The 23,327-nt window shown below is 42.7% G+C and overlaps 2 protein-coding genes across 2 annotated transcripts in view; one reads left to right on the top strand and one right to left on the bottom strand.

The window, feature by feature from the left end:
* The window catches only part of LOC138968663 (serine/threonine-protein kinase DCLK1-like), a gene marked incomplete in the record, with an annotated part of 36,543 nt that extends 22,639 nt beyond the window's left edge, over positions 1-13,904 (bottom strand). The window contains 2 exon segments of the mRNA XM_070341257.1: positions 11,133-11,755; positions 13,534-13,904. Coding sequence (XP_070197358.1) covers positions 11,133-11,755; positions 13,534-13,813 — 903 coding nt within the window.
* Positions 13,905-17,846: 3,942 nt separating this feature from the next.
* Positions 17,847-20,033, top strand: LOC138969702 (uncharacterized). The gene is made up of 3 exons (XM_070342560.1): positions 17,847-17,909; positions 18,348-18,399; positions 19,552-20,033. The coding sequence occupies exons 1-3, from the start codon at positions 17,847-17,849 to the stop codon at positions 20,031-20,033; spliced, it is 597 nt and encodes a 198-aa protein (XP_070198661.1).
* Positions 20,034-23,327: the final 3,294 nt, after the last annotated feature.

A 23,327-nucleotide genomic window follows, 5' to 3' on the forward strand; every position in this document is an offset into this window, starting at 1 on the left:
TTTTTATATATTTAATTTTCAGAGCTTGTTTTTAATCCGAATATAACATATTTATATGTTTTTGGAATCAGCAAATGATGGAGAATAAGATAAACGTAAATTTGGATCGTTTTATAAATTTTTATTTTTTTTTACAATTTTCCGATTTTTAATGACCAAAGTCATTAATTAATTTTTAAGCCACCAAGCTGAAATGCAATACCGAAGTCCGGGCTTCGTCGAAGATTACTTGACCAAAATTTCAACCAATTTGGTTGAAAAATGAAGGCGTGACAGTGCCGCCTCAACTTTCACGAAAAGCCGGATATGACGTCATCAAAGACATTTATCAAAAAAATGAAAAAAACGTTCGGGGATTTCATACCCAGGAACTCTCATGTCAAATTTCATAAAGATCGGTCCAGTAGTTTAGTCTGAATCGCTCTACACACACACACAGACAGACAGACACACAGACACACACACACACACACACACACACACACACACACACACACACACATACACCACGACCCTCGTCTCGATTCCCCCCTCTACGTTAAAATATTTAGTCAAAACTTGACTAAATATAAAAAAGAGAAAAAGCCTAACGGTTTTGAGGTTTGTGTTTCTGCAACTGTTTTGACATGTGAAAGTTATCCAGAGAGGGTGAATACAGCCAATGAAATTGTTTTGAGCGCTCTAGCGCCGTTAGTTTGTCAGAACAGGAGGTGGTCCATATTAGGAGCCGGTCCATATTAGGAGCCCTTCCCCTACATCGTCGTTTGGAAGGTCGCAAGAGTAGCTCTGGAACCGCCAGCTGAAGTCTCCGCAGTTAACCCCCCCTCCCCCCTTTTATCACCCCCCTCCTCACTTAAGCTCCCCCTCCTCCTGTCCGATTTTTTACCACGTAGGCCTACTGTTTTCAAGGTTTCCTTTTCATAACATATGTAAGGCTACCTCTGTTTTACTTTCTTATCTCTGTTACGAACTTACTCCATCAGAGTTTTAGAGGTCTTCAAATGGAGGTTACGTTGTACTGGATTCCATCGACTTGGACAGTTAGCAAGACTCTAGATCAGCACTTTTCAGGACGCGTACGGGAACGTGTACGGGTAACGTCATCAAATCTAGTTTTACGTCACGCATTTGCCAAGATCTGCAGTCTTGGTGGGAGCAAAACAACGTACATGTATATGAGCCTTTGCCAAAAGGTGCCATTTCGGACCCATGTATTTTTGGAAAGCAAGTGTAATTAACTGGATTACCCCAACATGTTTACATGTATTGTGCTTTGAAAAAGGGAGTTTGATGAATGCTTTTTTTTAATGTTTTGAAGCCTGTTGTTGTTGTGAATGTTAAATAAAAAATAAAATGTTTCAAACATACACCAGAAACGGCCCCGAAAAATTTTGGACATTTTGGTGTCCTCGGGAAATTTTCGATTTTTCATGGTCTGCATCACTGCATCGGTTTTAATCAGCGTATTTCATACAGTCTAAGCATGCAACTCTTAGTAGAATGTGCAACAATCGTAATTAGAACCAGAATTTACCGAAAACCTCGCCCAGTAAATACCCGGTTATTTTCGAAGGCCTCATGTCCGCAGACCAGCTTGTTTACAGATTCGATTTTCGCCGGTCTTGGTGCTTTGAATGGCCGCCATTTTGGATGAAAACGATAGTTTCGTGTTCGAGGAAATAAAAGCAGTGTGTTGCATTTGAGTCAGAATTTGCGAAGTTATTGTATCTAGCAGCTAAAAAGAATCGATGGAGTTTAATGTCCGAAAGTAACGTTTGACACATTTTGTTATTTTTGCAATTTTCACAAAGAAGTTTCGCGAGTATTTTATACAAAAGCGTGGAAACCACTAGCTTTGCTTCTTTGGCGTTTCCGGTCACCGATTCGATTGAAATCATGGAGACGACGAGCCGTAAAGTTGAGAAAATATTGTACTGTCTGTTCAGGGTAAGGTGTAGATCTATACGTAACGTTTGACACTTTGTAGATCTAATGTTTGACACTTGCCCATAATTCTTCTCCCGACGAATTGAATTAGCTTATATTATCCCATGACCTGCCTCTTTATCTCTGTTAGCTGAGGAGGTGATTATTTTGAATATTCCATCACAACCATATGGATATCCTATGGATATCCCATCACAACCGAGTTTCGATCTCAACTGTCATTGGTCATTGTCTTTGATTTCAGAGTACAATTGAATAATTTATGGAGGTCATCTGCATATTCAGAGTTTACAGATGGACTACTTTTTACAATTAGTCAAGTTTTGACTAAATGTTTTAACGTATAGGGGGGAATCGAGACGAGGGTCGTGGTGTGTGCGTGTGTGTGTGTGTGTGTGTGTGTGTGTGTGTGTGTAGAGCGATTCAGACTAAACTACTGGACCGATCTTTATGAAATTTGACTTGATAGTTCCTGGGTATGATATCCCCAGACTTTTTTTCTTCATTTTTTCTTATAAATGTCTTTGATGACGTCATATCCGGCTTTTCGTGAAAGTTGAGGCGGCACTGTCACGCTCTCATTTTTCAACCAAATTGGTTGAAAGTTTGGTCAAGTAATTTTCTACGAAGCCCAAACTTCGGTATTGCATTTCAGCTTGGTGGCTTAAAAATTAATTAATGACTTTGGTCATTAAAACTCTGAAAATTGTAAAAAAAAAAAAGTTTTTATAAAACGATACACATTTACGTTCATCTTATTTTCCATTATTTTTTTATTCCAAAAACATATAAATATGTTATATTTGGATTAAAAACAAGCTCTGAAAATTAAAAATATAAAAATTATTATCAAAATTAAATTTTCGAAATCAATTTAAAAACACTTTCATCTTATTCCTTGTCGGTTCCTGAAGAGAGAGAGAGAGAGAGAGAGAGATAGAGAGAGAGAGAGAGAGAGAGAGAGAGAGAGAGAGAGAGACAGAGACAGAGAGAGAGAGAAAGAAAGAAAGAGAGAGAAGAGGTGTGAGAGAGAGAGAGAAAGAGAGAGAGAGAGAGAATGAGAGAGAGAGAGAGAGTTTGTTTGTTTGTTTGTTTGCTTAACGCCCAGCCGACCACGAAGGGCGGCCACACACACACACACACACACACACACACACACACACACACACACACACACACACACACACACACACACACACACACACACACACACACACACACACACACACACAAAACCCGACCGACTGAATATGTAAGTGATCCACGTGTGAAAACCAAAACATAACAGCGCGATGACAGCCAACATTTCTATCCCCGACTGACAAACAGTAACACTGCATGCAAACTGACTTGGGTCAACGATCAAACCAGCACGGCCCGAACTGAATTTGTTGCGCTGCCATTATCGTGCGCAATTCTGGTAAAAATATAAACCCGGTATGCCGAATTGAGTATAACGAAAGTCGATGTCATATACATGATACACAAGGATATTTTAAAATGACTTTCAAAATGTAAAAGCAGATAGCAGACCTTTTTATAAGCAATTTGAATGACTGAATGTCTACATACAAGTCGAATGACGCCGTCCATTATGCTGACAAATGGGAACTAGCTATGTGCATGAATTCATTGACATGAATTTCGACTGCGGAGGCTTTTGGCAAGCTGAAAACAGGCACGGGCAGGTTTTAGTGGAAAAAGTAAGTGTTTTTAATGAAAACGTCGGAGTAATGGGATAAATAGCTTACACACTCCGAGTTCTGATTATCTTGCATATTGTGTAACCTATATACAACTGCTTGCTACTTTTGGAGGCAAATTTGATTGAAGAAAAATTCGATCCTCTGTTTTTGTTAATATCCGTGTTACGATTCAGGACGATACGTTCATATCCGTGCAACGATTTAGGAGGAGACATATATGTCCTTGTAAATATTGTAGCCAAAGCTGAAAAAATGCTTTTGGGTTAGCAGGGGGAAGGAATATTTTCATGAGATTGTTTTAACACCACCCCCCCCCCTCCCCAACATAAAAAAAAATCAAAGTTTTTTTTTTTAAATTTGGATTTTGCTAGGATTTTACGTACAACTAATTAAAAAAATTCGATTTGATTGAGAACCTTGTTCCAGATGTACATAGACATTAGGTTAAAACTGTATTCTAAATGTCTGTTTGAATATTGTAGTTATTTTTGACATTTTCATTGATTTCATGTCCACTGACTCCATGTAACACGTGACAGGTAGAACGCAGATTTGACCTGTTTTGAACATGATGTTACTTTTTTTGTGGTGCTTTGATGTTCCATAATTACCTAATCTTCAAAATATGAATGTATCCTAAAGGTCTATTTAATATCACAGTTGTCATTTATAACATTTTGAATAATTTCATGTCCACTCACACAGTGTAACATGTGACACGTAGAATGCTGTTATGACTTGCTTTTAACATGTTTTGCTATTGTTTCTGTTTTCATATTCCATAAATAACCTAATCTTTAGATTGTAAATGAAAAGTTAGTGTATGTATAACATTCTGGTTGTTATTTCAAATATTATGAATATTTTCATGTCCATCAATATTTTTGTAACACGTGACACCTACAACAACATGTTTAACTAGTTTGAGCAAACTGTAACAACTTTTAGGGATATTTTTAACATGTGTCAGTGTTTCTGTTGAAGTGTTATATTTTATTTTAGGGTTTATACTTCTTGTGGTTACTTAGCAGAAAGTATCAGTTTTGACTTTTATGATGTTTGAGCGTTTTGCGACATTACGTGACACTGCATTCAAGATTTGGCTCCAAATGTACTTTTAAAGACTGATAATGCTTCTGCAGGGTCTGTTTACTAGAAATAAATCATTACCAGTTGTATGAAATGATATTAATGGCTTCTGTGGTCAGTTTTGTTGCACATGTGGCTTTTCTCAAAATTGGCGTTTTATGGCATATTATCAAACCGTACACATTTCCCAAATGCACAAACCATTCTTTTATTACACAAATGTGTTCATCAAAGACTAATGTATCACTTAAAACACCAAAAAAAATCAACTGAAAAGGTTTAGTTTGTCACAAATGTCCAAGCACCCCCCCAGCACCTTTTGGCAAAGCCTCATATGCATTTGAAACATTGGAGAATAAAGGGAGTCACGGGTGACGCAATATCTACACGTACACGTACAGGTCTTTGCTACACGTTCGACCATCTAGAACACTGTATTATGTCATTGCAGACAACTGTAAGTGTCCACTCACTGTCTTCGCCGACTAACGGACAGCGTCAAGTGGCTTCCTGAAAGAGTTTTCATGTTTCGGGGTTTCTCATTGGAGGAAATCAAGAGTTTAGGAAACATGTTTTCTGTCCGTGTCCCATCCCAACTACCCAAAGGTGCCTTCCTCCTCAGGCCACCAACCATGCCAATCACATCGATTCTGTCCGTGTCCCATCCCAACTACCCAAAGGTGCCTTCCTCCTCAGGCCACCAACCATGCCAATCACATCGATTCTGTCCGTGTCCCATCCCAACTACCCAAAGGTGCCTTCCTCCTCAGGCCACCAACCATGCCAATCACATCGATTCTGTCCGTGTCCCATCCCAACTACCCAAAGGTGCCTTCCTCCTCAGGCCACCAAACATGCCAATCACATCGATTCTGTCCGTGTCCCATCCCAACTACCCAAAGGTGCCTTCCTCCTCAGGCCACCAACCATGCCAATCACATCGATTCTGTCCACGCTTTTACACTGGAAAACAAATCCCTGAATCTTGAACACACACCTTTGGACGGGCGCGATGGCCTAGTGGATAAGACGGAAGGTCGAGTGTTCAATCCCGGCCGCACCTGGTGGGTAAGGGGTGGTTTTTTTTTTAATCTCCAAGGTCAACTTATGTGCAGACCTGCTAGTACATTATCCCCCTTATACACGCAAACACAAGACCAAGTACGCTCGAAAACGTTCCTGTAATCCATGTCCGAGTTTGGTGGGTCATAGAAACATCAAAATACCAAGTATTCATCCTCCGAAATCGGCGTATGGCTGCCTAGAGGGATGGAGAGAGAGAGAAAGAGAGACAGAGGGAGAGGGGGCAAAAGAGTGAGAGAGGGAAGGAAAGAGCAAAAGAAAGAGAAGGGGTAAATAGAAATAGAGAGAGATGGAGAAAGGAAGATAGAGAAAAATAGAGCGGGAGGGAACAAAAGACATTGATTGGGAAATAAAAGAGAGAGAGAGAGAGGGAGGGAGAGGGGAGGGAGAGAGAAAGTGAAAGAGAGGGATGGAGAGAGAGAAAAAGAGACAAAGAGGGAGAGGGGGAACAGACAGACAGACAGACAGACAGACAGACATTGAGATCTATTCCGATTTACCCGCTTTTCACACTTACAAACAAACCTGTTTAATGAACAATGTCAATAACAGTAAAGTAACGCCAAGAAACGCCATTCGATAATAATCGCACCTCTTGACTTATTTCCTTGGGGGAAACGGGCGTGCGAACGTAAACAATCACGTTTCCGACACTGAGTACCAAGCTACAGGCGCTCAGTCGTATGAACCCTACTATTGAACGATACAATAATTGTTTCCCCGGCGTTCTTCGACAGATACAGTCCTCTTCGCGCAAATCACAACAAATCTGTATTAGTTTTAACATGTACCAACGGCAGGACAACATAACCCCACTTACCAAAATCGAAAGCTTGTCAGTCTGAATTTCGGTTCTGATAGGGAATTGTTGTCAAGTTTATGTAAACGCCTGGACAGATTTATGTGGTAGTTTAGCAGAAGGGGTCTAAGTCGACCAAAAGTGGGTGCATTTCCTGTAGGTGCACTTCCTGTAGGCGTGTTTCCTGTATACAGGTACAATGCACCCGGGTGAATTTCCTGTAGCGTTTCGCCGATCTCGCTGACAGTCACGTGATGCTTAGCAACATCGGTAGAATTTGATATCTTCTATCCTTTTCATATCTTTTTCAAAGACATTCGATTCAGTGTTGCAATTTTTATTGAAGAAATGAGAAAATCCATTAGGACCTCCTGTTGAACCGCATTTTGGATGTCGAAGAAGGGAAGCAACCCTGCATGAGATGAGTCACGCGCTTGGCGCGAGATTGAGCATTATCGTAGTTTCCTACAGGGAATGCACCCGGGTGTATTCTCTGTTTACAAGAAAAACGCCTACAGGAAGTGCACCTACAGGGAATGCACCCATTTCTGGTCGACTTAGACCCCTTTTGCTGCAGTTGGCATGGTCGCTCACACGAGTAGGATTGTATATTTAACTCGCAGTCGTCGCGTACAATGTGCAAAGAAATATTTACGATCGCCAACGAACAGCAAACAGGGTGTACTAAGAACAGGACTACATTCCCCGGGGTGAGATTTTCCATGGGTGCACAAAAGATCAATGCCACATTAATGCGGCTTTATTTCTGTTAGGTCTCTGAGAGTCTAGCGCCTGCCCTGTGAAGGCAATACGGCCACGTTATACGCAGGACCTAGCATCACGGGGGATAACCTATCAAAGGCCGAACGGATGCCGAAGGCCGCTCCTGACACGTGTGAAGGCAAGTTTTGTCTGTTTTCTAGGTATTGTTTGATTTATGTCGGAATTTAAGGTAAGCTACTGATTCAGCGATGACTAAATTTGTTTCTCGATGCATAAAAAGTCAGGGAGCGATTGATATTTGCCCGTAAATAGCCTTCAAAGCTGAAAATGTCGGCGATCGAGCACCGGAAATGGCTGTTCGATGGGTTTTGCAAGTAGAAATGTGCTTTATTTCACCAAATCAGCTCGTATTTGGTATGGGTACGGGATTCTAGAGGACGAAGGAGTCATAAGAGGTGCAAAGAAGTGCTATTTGGGAGTAGAATAAATCTTCCGAGCCAGTAGACAAGAGAAGGTCATATTTGAGAGATGCGCGTAGGCCGATCTTTCCGACAAGCGAATGATACAGCAGATTAATCATTCGTTTTGATCAGAAACATAGTCTCTAGTTTTTATGAATGAGTTTTTTAATTAAAACAATCACGAGAACTCTCTCGCTTACCCTTAAATCTTTATCCTTGTAAAATAAAGTTATCTCTCTCTCATAGTTTCTTTTTGGCCTGTTGGCAAGTCTTCAGTCTCTCGGCCGTTCGGCCTTTGATCGGTTATCCCCCGTGTAGCATTGTAAGCCGTTCGGCGTACTTTACGCCGAAATAACATCTCCAGTACGCGGAACTCGAGTTGGTGTACGCCGAAATGCAAAAACCTGTTATTCCCAAACGGTAAACCCAAACAGTCCCAGCTTTTGTTTTGTGCGCCGTTCGGTTCAATTCTCAATCGGTTTGACAGTTTGCTTGAGCACGCACTTCCTCTGGCATCGCGCGTGCATGCTTTGTGCCGGTGTTTTGTGGCTCTTGACTTGAAATAATGTCTCGAAGCGACATTGTTGAACGTGGTCAGCCATTCAGTGACAAAGAATCCAGGTATTCCTGGACTGAGTGGGAATGGCTGGATTTCGTTCCGAAGGCGGAAGGCAAGTCAGAAGAAGTAATGTGCCGATACGGACTATGGCTCCGAAAGGTTGCTATTTCTGGCAAAGCATACTGTCAGTTGTGCCGGAAAGAAATAGGTTACGTGAACAAGGGCTTCGCTGCTATCACTGTGACAGGCCACTGTGAAACGCAGATGTTGGTAAAGGCATAATTTAGTTGCTCAATCTTCTTTGGGGGGAGGTCATTTTAGGTAAAAAATCTTCAAATTCGGGCCCCCCGCCTTTATAAGCTGAACTCACTTTTTCCAATGCTAGGCCCTGTATACGATGTGCGCCGGGGTATAAAACGGCTTTTAAGCTACCCGTATGTTGGTTTCCTACCAACTGCAACTGCAAGGCGTATGTGTTTTGGTGCTTTATGTGAGATAATACAGTTGAATTACAGACAGATAGACAGACAAACCACACACACACACACACACAAACGCACAAACGCACGCACGCACGCACGCACGCACGCACACGCACACTGACACACTGACACACACACACACACACACACACACACACACACACACACACACACACACACACACACACACAAACAGAACACATGGCTTGCAGAAAACCCTAAGACTAAAACTCGCACATAAGCAAGAACTGTGAAACACTGTCGTCGAAAATATGAACGTTATAACCACAAAGAACAAAATGTCAAATAACTATTGCTATAAACTCCTTCCACAAGGCAAAAACAGAACATGTGCGTTAGTTGCTTAAAAATCTCTCTCCAGAAATTTCGCTAACAGTCTTTACTTGAAATCACCGGAAAGACAAGTCATTCATATACCCCCCCCCCCCCTCCCTTTCCCCATACAGCCCTCCCCCTCCCATCACGACCATCCCCCCCACCCCCCTCCAGACACACCATCACCACCACCACCACTCCAACTTGACTTCAATCTCTCTCCCTCAAATACGTCTGGTCGAAGCTTTATCATTAAGTTTCGTGTGCAGAACAATTTGGGATTTGACATGCGCGCTGGGAAATTCATACTTGAGTGCTTGCGCAGGCATGCGCAGATGATTACTTCCGGGACATGCACACTTTGGGCTCAGTGAAACACAAACCGATGCTTTTTACATTTAGTCAAGTTTTGACTAAATGTTTTAACATAGAGGGGGGAATCGAGACGAGGGTCGTGGTGTGTGTGTGTGTGGCTGTGTGTGTGTGTGTGTGTGTGTGTGTGTGAAGAGCGATTCAGAGTAAACTACTGGACCGATCTTTATAAAATTTGACATGAGAGTTCCTGGGTATGATATCCCGAGACTTTTTTTCATTTTTTCGATAAATGTCTTTGATGACGTCATATCCGGCATTTTGTATAAGTTGAGGCACACCCTCATTTTTCAATCAAATTGATTGAAATTTTGGCCAAGCAATCTTCGACGAAGGCCGGACTTTGGTATAGCATTTCAGCTTGGAGGCTTAAAAATTGATTAATGACTTTGGTCATTAAAAATCTGAAAATTGTAATTAAAATTATTTTTTTATAAAACGATCCAAAATTACATTTATCGTATTCTTCATAATTTTCTGATTCCAAAAACATATAAATATGTTATATTCCGATTAAAAACAAGCTCTGAAAATTAAAAATATAAAAATTATGATTAAAATTAAATTACCAAAATCGATTTAAAACCAAATTCATCTTATTCCTTGTCCGTTCCTGATTCCAAAAACATATAGATATGATATGTTTGGATTAAAAACACGTTCAGAGAGTTAAACAAAAAATAGAGATATAAAAAAGCGTGCTATCTTCCTCAGCACAACCGCTACCGCGCTTTTCTGGATTGTTAATTTCACTGCCTTTGCCACGAGCGGTGGACAGACGATGCTACGAGTGTACGGTCTTGCGGAAAAAATGCAAGGCGTTCAGTTTCATTATGTGAGTTCGACTGAGCTTGACTAAATGTTGTATTTTCGCCTTACACGACTTGTTTCTAATTCTTTTTTTTTGGTGTGTTTTGTGTTTATTCATTTCTTTTTATTTATTTTGGGGGTGGGGGTGGGAGGGTGGTCTGGGGAGGTTGGGGCTTATTTTTTTCTTCTTCTTATCCCTGACGTTGATAAACCAGACTGAACCGAGAGGAGCATTAGGCTAGTTTATTTGTTTGCCAGAAGTACTTTCGAGAATGTTTCACCTTATGTTTATTTCAAGTGCACGCTATCTGAAAACGCTTATTCTTCAACCATGTACGTGCATATTTTTGCTGTTTGGGTGTGGTGTATGTGTGTGTGTGTGTGTGTGTGTGTGTGTGTGTGTGTGTGTGTGTGTGTGTGTGTGTGTGTGTGTTTGTGTGTGTGGTGTGTGTGTGTGTGGTGTGTGTGTGTGTGTGGATTGAACGTTGGAGTTATCATTTTCGAGCCATATGACCTTTAACGTCGATGCCAACCATCATCACCACAACAACATCAACAATATTAATTTCACCACCAATCACCACCGCCACAACAGTATCACCACCAACCACCACCACGACCATAGAACCAACACACACAAACAAACAACACACACATACATACACACACACACACACAGAAACACACACATACATACACACACACACACACACACACAACCACAACAACAACAACAACAACAGCAACAACAACAAAATCACTGACCTGTCGACCATCCACAGTGAAGACCCTTCGGACCGCCCCAGTGTCCAGTTTGATGGCTTCAGTGATGTCCGTCAGGACCTGAGCAAAGCTGTGGGCAGTCTTTCTGTTGAGCAACACCCGAACCGCTTTACGAGGCTTGGGTCCGTTGCGAATCACTGTGATCAGTTTGGGACGCACAAAGTCCCGCATCATCTCGTCGTCGAGGGGATCTCGCGAGAGAGAGCGTGAGGTTTCGTGACTTCCTGCACCTCCATTCCCTCCCCCTCCTCCTCCCCCGCCTCCTCCGGGGGTGGCTTCTCGAGAGAGGGCTCGGCGGTTCTGGTTCCAGCTGGGAGAGCTACACGCGTGAGAATAGTCCATCGTGCGGAAGACGTCAGTTGAAGCGCAAACGTAGCTCTCTCCTTCTTCCAACGTTTCCAATGACGTCACTTTACGCGACCCGTCCACAGTGAAGATGTGACGCACTCCCTGCGGCATAGCGTTCTTGTCACACACCGCTGTTGACGTCAGTTCCGCCATCAAGGACTCGAAGGTCCGGAACCGCTCGGGGGACACGGCGTACACCATGCCTTGGAAGAAGCGGTCCCCGTTGCGGTAGAACCTGACCTTCTTGGCCCGCTTGCCTGGACACATTTGAACGACAAATGACACCGATTAATGACAAATGACACCGATTAATGACAAATGACACCGATTTATGAGATGCGACACCGACCAATTAAAACCAAGATTTTTTTCTTGATGGTTTTAAACATGATTTTATTTAGATAACATAGGATAGCATAATTAAGATAGAGAAAATAAACTTGTCTTGATCATCCCTTCTAAAACAAGAAGAGCAAACGCTCGATCGAGTCACTTTCGCAGTTCTGAATATTATATGAGGCATCAGATGGACAGGAAGAAATTGCTATTCACAACACAATGAGTCACGTTCACATAAAATTTGAGCCCGGTCACTTTTATAGTTTCCGAGAAAAGCCCAACGTTAAGTTGTGTGTTGCCGAACAGAAAAGGCTAGTTATCTCCCTTGTTTTTCTGATAACGTTCGTAAAAGGCTACAGATGTAAATACTTTGATGTAAAGAATAATCCTACAAAGTTTCAATCACATCCGATGAACTTTGTCAAAGATATAAAATGTCTAATTTTTCCTTTGACGCTGACCTGTGACCTTGAAAAAGGTCAAAGGTCAACGAAACCATCGTTAAAGTGTAGAGGTCATTGGAGGTCACGACTAAACAAAATATGAGCCCGATCGCTTTGATAGTTTCCGAGATACTTTGTCAAAGATATAAAATGTCTAATTTTTCCTTTGACGCTGACCTGTGACCTTGAAAAAGGTCAAAGGTCAACGAAACCATCGTTAAAGTGTAGAGGTCATTGGAGGTCACGACTAAACAAAATATGAGCCCGATCGCTTTGATAGTTTCCGAGAAAAGTCCAACGTTAAGGTGGTGTCTACGGACGGCCGGCCGGACGGACGGCCGGCCGGACGGACAGCCGGCCGGACGGCCGGCCGGCCGGACGGCCGGACGGCCAGACTAACACTGACCGATTACATAGAGTCACTTTTTCTCAAGTGACTCAATAAAATTCCTTTCGTCAAAAGCGAAACACAAACAGAGGTAGAGGAGGGGGGGTGGGGGGTGGCAGACAGACAGATAAACAGACAGGCAGACAGACAGACAGATATTGAGATCTATTCCGAAGAACACGTCATAATGCAAATATTAGCGTTACATTAAACAAAATGCTATCACTTCTTCTGTATGTCTAACAAGGAACTGGCAAACACTTTCGAGAACAAAAGTTGTATTGGTGACTTCGTCATATCAGCAGTAGAAAATGGTTCCTAAGATCACGAGTAAGAACCTCCCTTTTTTGGAGCGTTTGTCATGATATTTACCACAAAATTATTTACAATAGTCATTTAACTTTCTCCATTTTGCAAGAGACAATATTCGCAGATAAGTATCTGTTTATATACCATCACTATTATTGATCTTTTGTGTAACTTGTCGTCTCATGTTGATATCAAGTTCTCGAAATGTCTGTCAATAGCATGCACTAAACATCAGCGTATGAGAAAAAAAACCTCGCTATGCTAACTTGGTTTTTCTGTCGCCAGAACTAGCGTCAGATATGGGACATGACTCGAAAAAAACTCGAAATACCAAAGAAGCACATAAAACTATACTTAGAATAAAGCTTCAAATAAGCATACTCTTAAACATTTTTTTTTTACATTTCACGGGAAAAACTGCGTCTTTAAGCCAAAAGGTTAAAAACCAGAGATCTAATCTAAGTCCGGACAAACAGACAAACAGACAGACAGACAGACAGACAGACAGACAGAATAAAACCTATACGGGGGTGTAAAAGAAAGTTGACCAACTTGCCTTCAGATACTTTGAGCAGACTGGTGCGGATGACGCTGCCATGGTCACTGTGGGAGGTGGGGGAGCGTCGTCCGGAGCGGGGGCTGCGGGGGAGACGCCGGTCATCGAAGTGCTCGTGGAAACTGTTGCTCTCTCCCATGCTGAACACTCTGTTGAGAGACAGGGCGCTCTGAGAGCGTGAGTGGGCCTCCACGAACATGTCAAAGGGGGTGATGGTGATAGGGGGGATTGGAGGCATAGAGCCCTGCTGACGACGTTGTCGCACTGATGATGACGTCATAGTGACGATGATGATAAATGACGTCGATCACGACCAAAAATGTGCCTCCCCTTTTTCTTTTTTTTTTCTTTCTTTTTGACGGTTCAGGAACAATTTTGCATGAGTTCACAATGCAATGTGTATACACGAGGAATTTTAAATCAGCTTCTCAGCGAAATCAACAGTCAAGAGAGAAAAATGTATTTCAGACTGTGCAGATCTGTCATGCTTTGATGCATGTGTACATTTCAATAATGGAAAATAAAAATCGGGATAGAGTTTCCCAGCGAAAACAAAGAACAGAGAGTAATGTACTTTTTCTCTCAGTTTAGGTAGGAGGCCTAAGCTCTGTTCTTGGGGTCGCATGCATGTGGACACAGATCTATAACAAGAGGGGGACATATCCTGGTGACATTTTTTTTATCAATTCCAAATCATCCTTTCATGCAGTCTAATTCTGTAACCTGTAAATAAAATGTTAGTGCTTTTGTTTTCAATCCATGAACATTAAATCCGGAGATGAAAAAAATACTCGATTGCAAATTGTACTGGGTCTTCTGTTCATCTGCCGTGTTTTGGTCTATTAGTCATCCGACCCGCAAGAGTTTTTAGAATGTATTTGTGAGTCCTCTCAGACGCTTAAACTGACCAGTTTCGCGATTCAGTTTCATTTCTACCCGATCACACGAAGGGACACAGACAATACAGCATAACCAATGAAAGGAACAACAACATCAAGAAAAACTCTAACAAACAAAAACTCAAGACCGTTGAATTAGACATTGGACCAACCTGGACATGTCCTACGGGAAATCGCAGTTCCGGCACTATAGACAAATAACGTTGATGAAAAGAGAAGTCAAATCTTCAGCGTGTCCACGCCACACGGAGGCAACAGTCTAGTACCTTCTGACCAGATTCCCACACCTTCCCCCTATTTTGAAGACCAACAGAATGTCACAAACGAGCTCTGACTCATCCAATGTTTCGAAAAACAACGCTCTCGGTCAACCATCCAAAAATAACTCATCGGTAAAACCCGATTATTCCTTGCTGATCAATACAACCGACACGCGCGCAGCTGCCGGGGGGCGAGGATAGAGAGGCGGGGGGGGGGGGGGGGGGGGGGGGGGGAGAGAGAGAGAGAGAGAGAGAGGGAGAGAGAGAGAGATTGAGCCTGAAGACGGGAGGTTGATTGGGGGGGGGGGGGGGGGGGGGGCAGGGGAGGGGAGTAAAGGGGGCTTATCAGGGCTTCGTTTTCTTGGTCCCACCGTCTCGGCATCAATTTTGTCATCTTCGTATTCCCCAAGCAAAACCAATCTCTCTTCCTCTTGTTGCCCAAAGGCCAGAAAAACATATCCGGGCCTGGGGAACTTTAGAGACTGGCGGGAGGGTGGGAGTGGTGAGCGTGTGACAGTGCTCGCTCGCTATAAACGAGTCGCACTAGCCACCGATGAGTCATCGGGGAAAGCACGGCGTCTAGTGTGTCAGCGCCTTTTTTTTTTTGGGGGGGGGGGGGGGGGATAAGTTAACAAGCAAATCATCCCTCACTAACCAACACCTGACACAGTCACGGCTTTGTGTCGTCACCCGGTACGACGTCACTTAAAGACCCGAGGAGTTGGTCAACACATGACGTAAACATAAAAGTTGAATCCAGAATGTCATGGTCCAACGGCCACCTCTTAAGTCCTCTCCTACCCATACATAGGTCATTGAACGTGTTATGAAAAACTCAGTGCGTTTCTATTTAAGAGTGTAAATTAAGCATAAAAAGGTTGTTGTTTTTTCTCTCAAATAATTTGATATTTTTCGTATCAAAACGGGTTCTAGGCGTAAACCTCTGTTGAAAACGTTTTTGAAAACAGCTGAAATGGATACCAATTATAAAATGTTACCTGTGAATACACCCATTCTTGCTGAATAAAGGTTTCACTAGGTGTTAAGGGATTCAAAATTGCTGACGGCAAATTATTCCGACGTCAAACGCATTCCCATCACAAAACGCTTACGTTCGATTCATTCCCTCGTTGGCTGTGTAAAGGCGTGTAAAGCTCATAAATCATCTTTTGCTACAGGTAGGAACCTAGGACAGTCTGTACCCAAATTCCAAGCTACCACCAAATGTCACCTCAATCGATCCATTCTTTACAATTCATCAAATGCTCTTGGTTGAACGCAATTCTCAAAACTTCACACGAACAAAGAGTAGAATATCAAGATTTTGATCAGGGACGGTCTGAATGCACGTCTGAACCTTGAACGAGTGCGGCACAAGGACTAGTGGGTGGGTTGCATGAGACGACTTAAGCTGGGCGGAAATGTGCTCAAAGTTGAGATGGTTGACTTTACGCCGAAAGCGGGAAAACCGGGGTGCATGAGCGGTCTTACGTTCGTTGAGCACAGCGTTTTTTGCTTAACTTTGAGCCTGCTCCCCCCCCCCCCCCCCAGGCTTAACGCTGAGCTTGGCAGAAATAACAGACTTAACCAGCCAGTTGCCGCTTGCAAGATGATTTTTTAAAACCTTTTATCATTTGGTGCTATAATAGGTCGCACCAACGCGACGGAGTTAGACAACTTTCTTGTTTACTTCATCTGTGCCCGGCAACCAAAAGGTTTTTGTTTTTGTTTTCTTTAGGGTGAAATCATTTTTTATTTTTTTTATTTGTTGAAAAATGTATTTATGTATTTATTTATTCAATCATTAATATATTTATATTTTGTTGTCTTTTTTTTATTTGTTAGAAATCATCTTTTGTTGCGGATTAGAGTAAAGTCGAACCGTTTGAGCTTGGAATTTGAGTTCTCTCATGCAACCCACCGCAGGACTGAGTAAAATGTCTGATGAGGAACTGCGACAGTAGAAGTCAAAATCTTCAACGATTGCGATCTACACATTCAAACTTTAATGCTGAAACGATTTGGATTATCTTAGAGCCTATCACATGTGACTGTCCGCAGAACTCAGGGGATTAAACATTCGATTTGGAACTTACTTAGTCCGGATTCAATTATTTACAATCTTCTATCACCACAGTAATGCGTCTATCATTCAAAGACAATCTCAGTGTGACTGAATCGATATAACCTTGAATGGTTGAAAACGACGTTAAACACCAAATAAAGAAAGAAAGAAAGAAAGTGTGACTGAATATTTCTTCAACCCGCGTTGAATCTCGATCAACACAAGGGCGAGATCACATAATTATTTATGCCGTCGTCAGAGCTTCAATCGAAGACACATCAAGACACACCAAGACACATCAAGACTCAACAATCAGCCATACTACACTGACGGTGTGTATTCCACGGTATCAACGTCAGTCGAAAACTGGAAGTAGAATAACTTTTTATATCACACTCTCAAAGTCATATTGATCACGACCGGAGTCAAGAAATGACACACCAAGACACAACGGTGAGATCATCTGCCATACTCCACTGGCGGTGTATATTCCAAGGTATCAACGTTGGTCGGAAACTGGAAGTGGAATAACTTTTTTATATCACACTCTCAAAACCATATTGATCACGACCGGAGTCAAGAAATGACACACCAAGACACGACGGTGAGACAATCTGCCATGCTCCACTGGCGGTGTATATTCCAAGGTATCAACGTCGGTCGGTAACTGAAAGTAGTATAACTGATTATATCACACTCTCAGCATCATAATCATCACGACCAGAGTCATGAAATGACGAGGAACGCTATGAACCATCTGGCGTAAGGTGACTTTTTGCCCGAGTCCAGCATTTGGTCACTAAGACATTTTTGACGTTAACATGCAGGCACATGAATGAGCTTTTGCTTGACAGAATAATTACAATCTAGCATCGCTTTGAATCTGTTGATGTGTGTTTTGGCTCTTATATGGCACAGTCGAAAAAAGATCAAATTTGAATGTTGAACAAGTCCGCGATTCTCATTGTGGAGATCTCCCAGGTCAACTTTTGTGCAACCCCCCCCCCCCCCAACCCCCAATACCTTATACCCCTTCGTGTGTACAAGCAAGCAAAAGACCAAGTGCGCACGAAAAAGAGCCTGTCATCCATGCCAGAGTTCGGTGGGCGAGAGAAACACAAATACGCCAAGCATGCATCCCCCGAAAACAAAGTATGACGGCCTATACGGCGATGGGGAGGGGAGGGGGGGGGGTGCAGTCATCAGTCCATTATTACAGAGAAAATATCGGGGGGGGGGGGGGGCTAGGGGGTGGCTGCATGGTTGCAATCAGTTCATAGAGAACTGGATTTGTAATCCTCGGACCACGGGTTCCAATCCAGGCTGAAACGGCCACGGCCAACTTTATGTGCAGACTCAGAGACGGTTTCCATGTCCCACACTCGTGTCACCACTGTGGCACGTACAAGGCAACTGCCATATTCTGTCAGAAGTGCAGGTGACTGATTACACCCAAACACGCACACACCTGGGTAACGCGACTCTGGTTGCTATCTCTCCACTCGGGGGGAAGCGACCCAAATTTAATTTCAAACAATGGGATATTAAAGTTATTGAAATGAAATGACAATGAAAACCATTTATCAACAGAAGGAGAAAATGCAGAACCGAAAATCAACCGCCAAACGGAAAGAGGTTGATGGTAGAGAGAAAAAGAACCAGATAACAATGAAAATGTACTCACCAAACACGAACAATAAAAACACAAATGATACGACCTGTTTTGACGTAACTATGTCTTCGTTAGCTTTTTATTAAAAAAAAATAAATAAATTAAAAAAAATAAAAAGGAGAAACGCCAAGAAGAGAAAGACGAAAAGAAGTAAAGAAGAAGACAGCCGGCAAATATCGGTACACTAAAAAAATAACAAAGTAGAGAATAAGACAAATTTCTATCGCCTGTGGATTTGAAATTTGACAGGTTTGGATTAGCCCACAAAAGAATCAGAGCGCAGTCTTACCCCGGTCATGCTTTGGGATCTCTAGTCCGACACCTACCTGTTAAATGAATGGGGTACCTGTCTTTCACACCCTGCTCAAACATTTCATTGTGTATGTAGCATTGTCAGTGTAGCATTGTGTATATAGCATTGTGTATATAGTATTGTGACTCGCCAGAGGCTCGTGAGTCCCTTGATATTCATCCACTGGGTCTTGACTGAAATACAAGTCATATAAAAAACCACTCGTGTTGTAACCTCTATATATATAGCATTGTGTGAATATGTGTGTCTAAATCGCTCAGACATTTTGGGGGCCGGGCAGCTCATTTGGTAGAGCACTGGACTTGTGATCCTAATATCACGGGTTCGAATCCAGGCAGGAACGGACACGGGTCAACTTTATGTGCAGACTCAGAGATTGCATCCTTTTCACCATAGTGGCACGTAAAAGACCTCGGTCATTCTGCCATAAGTGTAAGTGGCTGATTACACCTAAACACCCACACTCCTGGGTAGCGGGACTCGTTGCTGCTAGTTTTCACTGGGAGGAAACGACCCAAATTTCCAGCCTTGGGATAATAAATGAAAAAAAGCGTTGTGTGAATGTGTGTCTTTATCTCATTCTAGAAAGTAAAGCGTGACGTGTTAGTTCTAAAAAAATATTTCAAGGGGGCAAAAGTTTCCATAATGACGTTTGTCTCGGTGACTTTGGCATCATAAGCAGTGGAAAACCAGGTCCCTGCCAGACTAATTTGACACGACCACATTTACATGATATACACACGTGTGGTTTGAACGACATTGTTATCTCATGAGTAGTCTCTCTCACGTATGTAGGATACATGTGATAGCAATTGGAAAACCTGGACACGCTGTCGACGGAATAGTGGAAAAACCTAAAGACACTGCCAATGGAGATGTGGAAAAACCTAAAGACACTGCCAATGGAGATGTGGGAAAACTTAAAGACATTGCCAATGGAGATGTGGGAAAACCTAAAGACACTGCCAATGGAGATGTGGAAAAACCTAAAGACACTGCCAATGGAGATGTGGGAAAACTTAAAGACATTGCCAATGGAGATGTGGGAAAACCTAAAGACACTGCCAATGGAGATGTGGAAAAACCTAAAGACACTGCCAATGGAGATGTGGAAAAACCTAAAGACACTGCCAATGGAGATGTGGGAAAACCTAAAGACACTGCCAATAGAGATGTGGGAAAACCTGAAGACACTGCCCTTGGAGACGTGGGAAAACCTAAAGACGCTGCCAATGGAGATGTGAGAAAACCTGAAGACACACTGAGCCCTTGGAGACGTGGGAACACCTAAAGACACTGACAATGGAGACGTGGGAAAACCCAGACACTGCCAATGGAGACGTGGGAAAACCTAGACACTGCCCATCGAGACGTGGGAAAACCTTGAAACTGCCCATCGAGACGTGGGAAAACCTAGACACTGCCCATCGAGACGTGGGAAAACCTAGACACTGCCCATCGAGACGTGGGAAAACCTAGACCCTGCCCATCGAGACGTGGGAAAACCTAGACACTGCCCATCGAGACGTGGGAAAACCTGAAGATGCTGTCAATGAGGTGATCAGGTCATTTTTGACGCACGGCCATCGGAGACAGGTTTTACTGTGTACGAGTACTATTCAAGACAGATTTGACGGTTAAATATTGTAGTCAGTAACTGAGTAAGATTGACTGTGAGATGTTTACGTCAGGTATCACTGTGCGGAAAACACTCACACCAAAGCTAGCACCACAAGAGGCGGTAGCAGCGGTTAAGCTGGCGCGCGGGTTAAAGCATTAAATTAAGCGGATAAAATGCTTGCACCGAACGGCAGAGGAACAAAAGACGCGGGTACACGATACACATAGTCGGACTAAACCACAGGGGGAGACTTGAATTACTGTGTCCGATTAGCCCCCCCCCCCCCCCAACCCCCAATACTCTCTTCCCCCCCCCCCCACCTCCCCTTGACTGGCTGCATAAATTTCGCGGAGAAACTGTCTTACACGTAAAAAAAACAACCCAACAACAACATGAGTGTACGTGCAGCGGGAGTTGCAGCCCATGAACACAGAAGAAACAAGTCGCGTAAGGCGAAATAACAACATTTAGTCAAGATGTCGAACTCACAGAATGAAACTGAACGCTCTGCTTTTTTCACCAAGGCCACATACTCGTAGTTTCGTCAGTCCACCGCTCGTGGCAAAGGCAGTGAAATCGACAAGCCATGTAGAATAGTGCGGTAGTGGTCGCGCTGAGCAGGATAACACGCTTTTCTGTATGTCTATTCTTTTTAGCTTACTGAGTTTGTTTTTAATCTAAACATATCATATCTATATGTTTTTGGAATCAGGGACCGACAAGGAATAAGATGAAATTGTTTTTAAATCGATTTCGGAAAAATAATTTTCATCATAATTTTCATATTTTTAATTTTCAGAGCTTGTTTGTAATCCAAATATAACATAATTTATATATATGTATATGTTTTTGGAATCAGACAATGACGAAGAATAAGATGAAATTATTTTTGGATCGTTTAATAAAAAATTAATTTTAATTACAAGTTTCCGATTTTTCATGACCAAACTCATTCATTAGTTTTTAAGCCACCAAGCTGGAATGCAATACCGAAGTCCAGCCTTCGTCGAAGATTGCTTGGCCAAAATTTCAATCAATTTGATTGAAAAATGAGGGTGTGACAGTGCCGCCTCAACTTTTACAAAAAGCCGGATATGACGTCATCAGAGGGTTTTATCGGAAAAAAGAAAAAAACGTCCGGGGATATCCTTCCCAGGAACTCTCATGTTAAATTTAATAAAGATCGGTCCAGTGGTTTAGTCTGAATCGCTCTACACACACACACACGCACAGACACACACACACCGTCACACACACACACACACACACACACACACACACATACAACACGACCCTCGTCTCGATTCCCCCTCTATGTTAAAACATTTAGTCAAAACTTGACTAAATGTAAAAAGAGAAGAAGACTCGCACTTTACCTGTTATAGTCACTGCCAGGTTGGTCGGATGCCAGGGTATCTGGTCACGTTTGTCAGCAAACCTCTTTGCCGGCTGTGGGGAATATCCTGGCAAGCGTCATACAAATTTCAAACCACGCTTCTTCAGCCGTTCACTGTCGCGTCGGCTGTTTTAATTGAAATTGAATCAGTTTCAACTTTTCGCCGTTCACTTTGTCGACTGTTTTAATTGAGTTTTGAATCAGTTTCAACTTTTCGCTGTTCACTGTCTCGACTGTTTTAATTGAGTTTGAATCAGTATCACCTCAGTTTCTGCCGTTCACTTTGTCGACAGTTTTAATCAGTTCCAACTTTTCGCTGTTCGCTGTTCACTGTTTAAATGGAGTTTGAATCAGTTTCAACTTTTTGCTGTCACTTTATAGGACTGTTTCAGTAAAGCTTAGGTCAGTATCAACTTTTCGTCGTTTGCTGCGGTTGACTGTTTCAGTGGAGTCGAATTAAATCAGTTTCAACTTCAGCCAGTTCAAATTCAAAGCGCTGGCACCGGTTGCTGCGAAGACGCTCGTTTTGAAGTCTCGTCCACTTTCCTTTATTTTAATCATTGGAAAGACTGAGCACTTCAGCTGCAAGTTTATCGATCCCTCGCGTGCACAATTCTGTCGACGAAAGTGCAATGGTTTTGCACGAAGAGTGCGGCAGCACTTGCACAAAGGTAGACTTGACTGACTGACTGATTGACTCTCACGCTCTCTCTCTCTCTCTCTCTCTCTCTCTCTCTCTCTGACTTCGCACGGACAGTGCAACGCTTGCACCGAAGTAGTTTGACTGAACCTCTCTTTCTCTCTCTCTTTCTCCCTCACTGGATTTCTCACGGTGGTAGCATAGAGCAGACGACAACTGCAAGCCGGCCGGAGCAGACGACACTGAGTTGCAGGCAGGTGGAGCAGACGACAGCGGTGGCCGCGTTGCAGCACTGAGTCGACGACGGAGAAGCTTGACTCAACAGCGCCATGTGCTGTGGGAATCATTCATAAATTATGGGGTAAACGCCGGCATTTTTCATCTGTGGCGTCGTTGGAGTAAAATAAAGACCGGTTTGAAGAGATGTGCTGGTCCCGGCGCCATTGTGTTCCTGTAGAAATGTTGGATGGGCAATTCTGAAACAAAAACACTACAACTGAAAAAAACGTAATGAACCACAATAATAATAATAATAATAAACCCAACTATAGTGATTATGTTGACAAAGAGATAAATCAAATCCCGATGTGAAAGTCGACATAATCCGTGTTGTTTAGATAGTATAAATCGGCTTGAATTCACACATCTATCTATATACGACTTGTGTCTGTGTATCTGTTTGTCTGTGTGTCTGTGTGTGTGTGTTCGCGATGCACGGCCAAAGTTCTCGATGGATCTGCTTCAAATTTGGTGGGCATATTCAGGTAGACCCCGGACACAACCTGGTCGATGAGAATTTTCAACACGTGCTCTCAGCGCGCAGCGCTGAACCGATTTTGGTTTTTCTGTTCATCTTCCCAGATCCATTCCCACTAACTCTTCCTTATCTTCTCCCGTGTTTTGCGTTTATCTCCCTTCCTTCGTGTGG

Source organism: Littorina saxatilis, linkage group LG6 (assembly GCF_037325665.1).
Source record: "Littorina saxatilis isolate snail1 linkage group LG6, US_GU_Lsax_2.0, whole genome shotgun sequence".
Classification (NCBI taxonomy): domain Eukaryota; kingdom Metazoa; phylum Mollusca; class Gastropoda; order Littorinimorpha; family Littorinidae; genus Littorina; species Littorina saxatilis.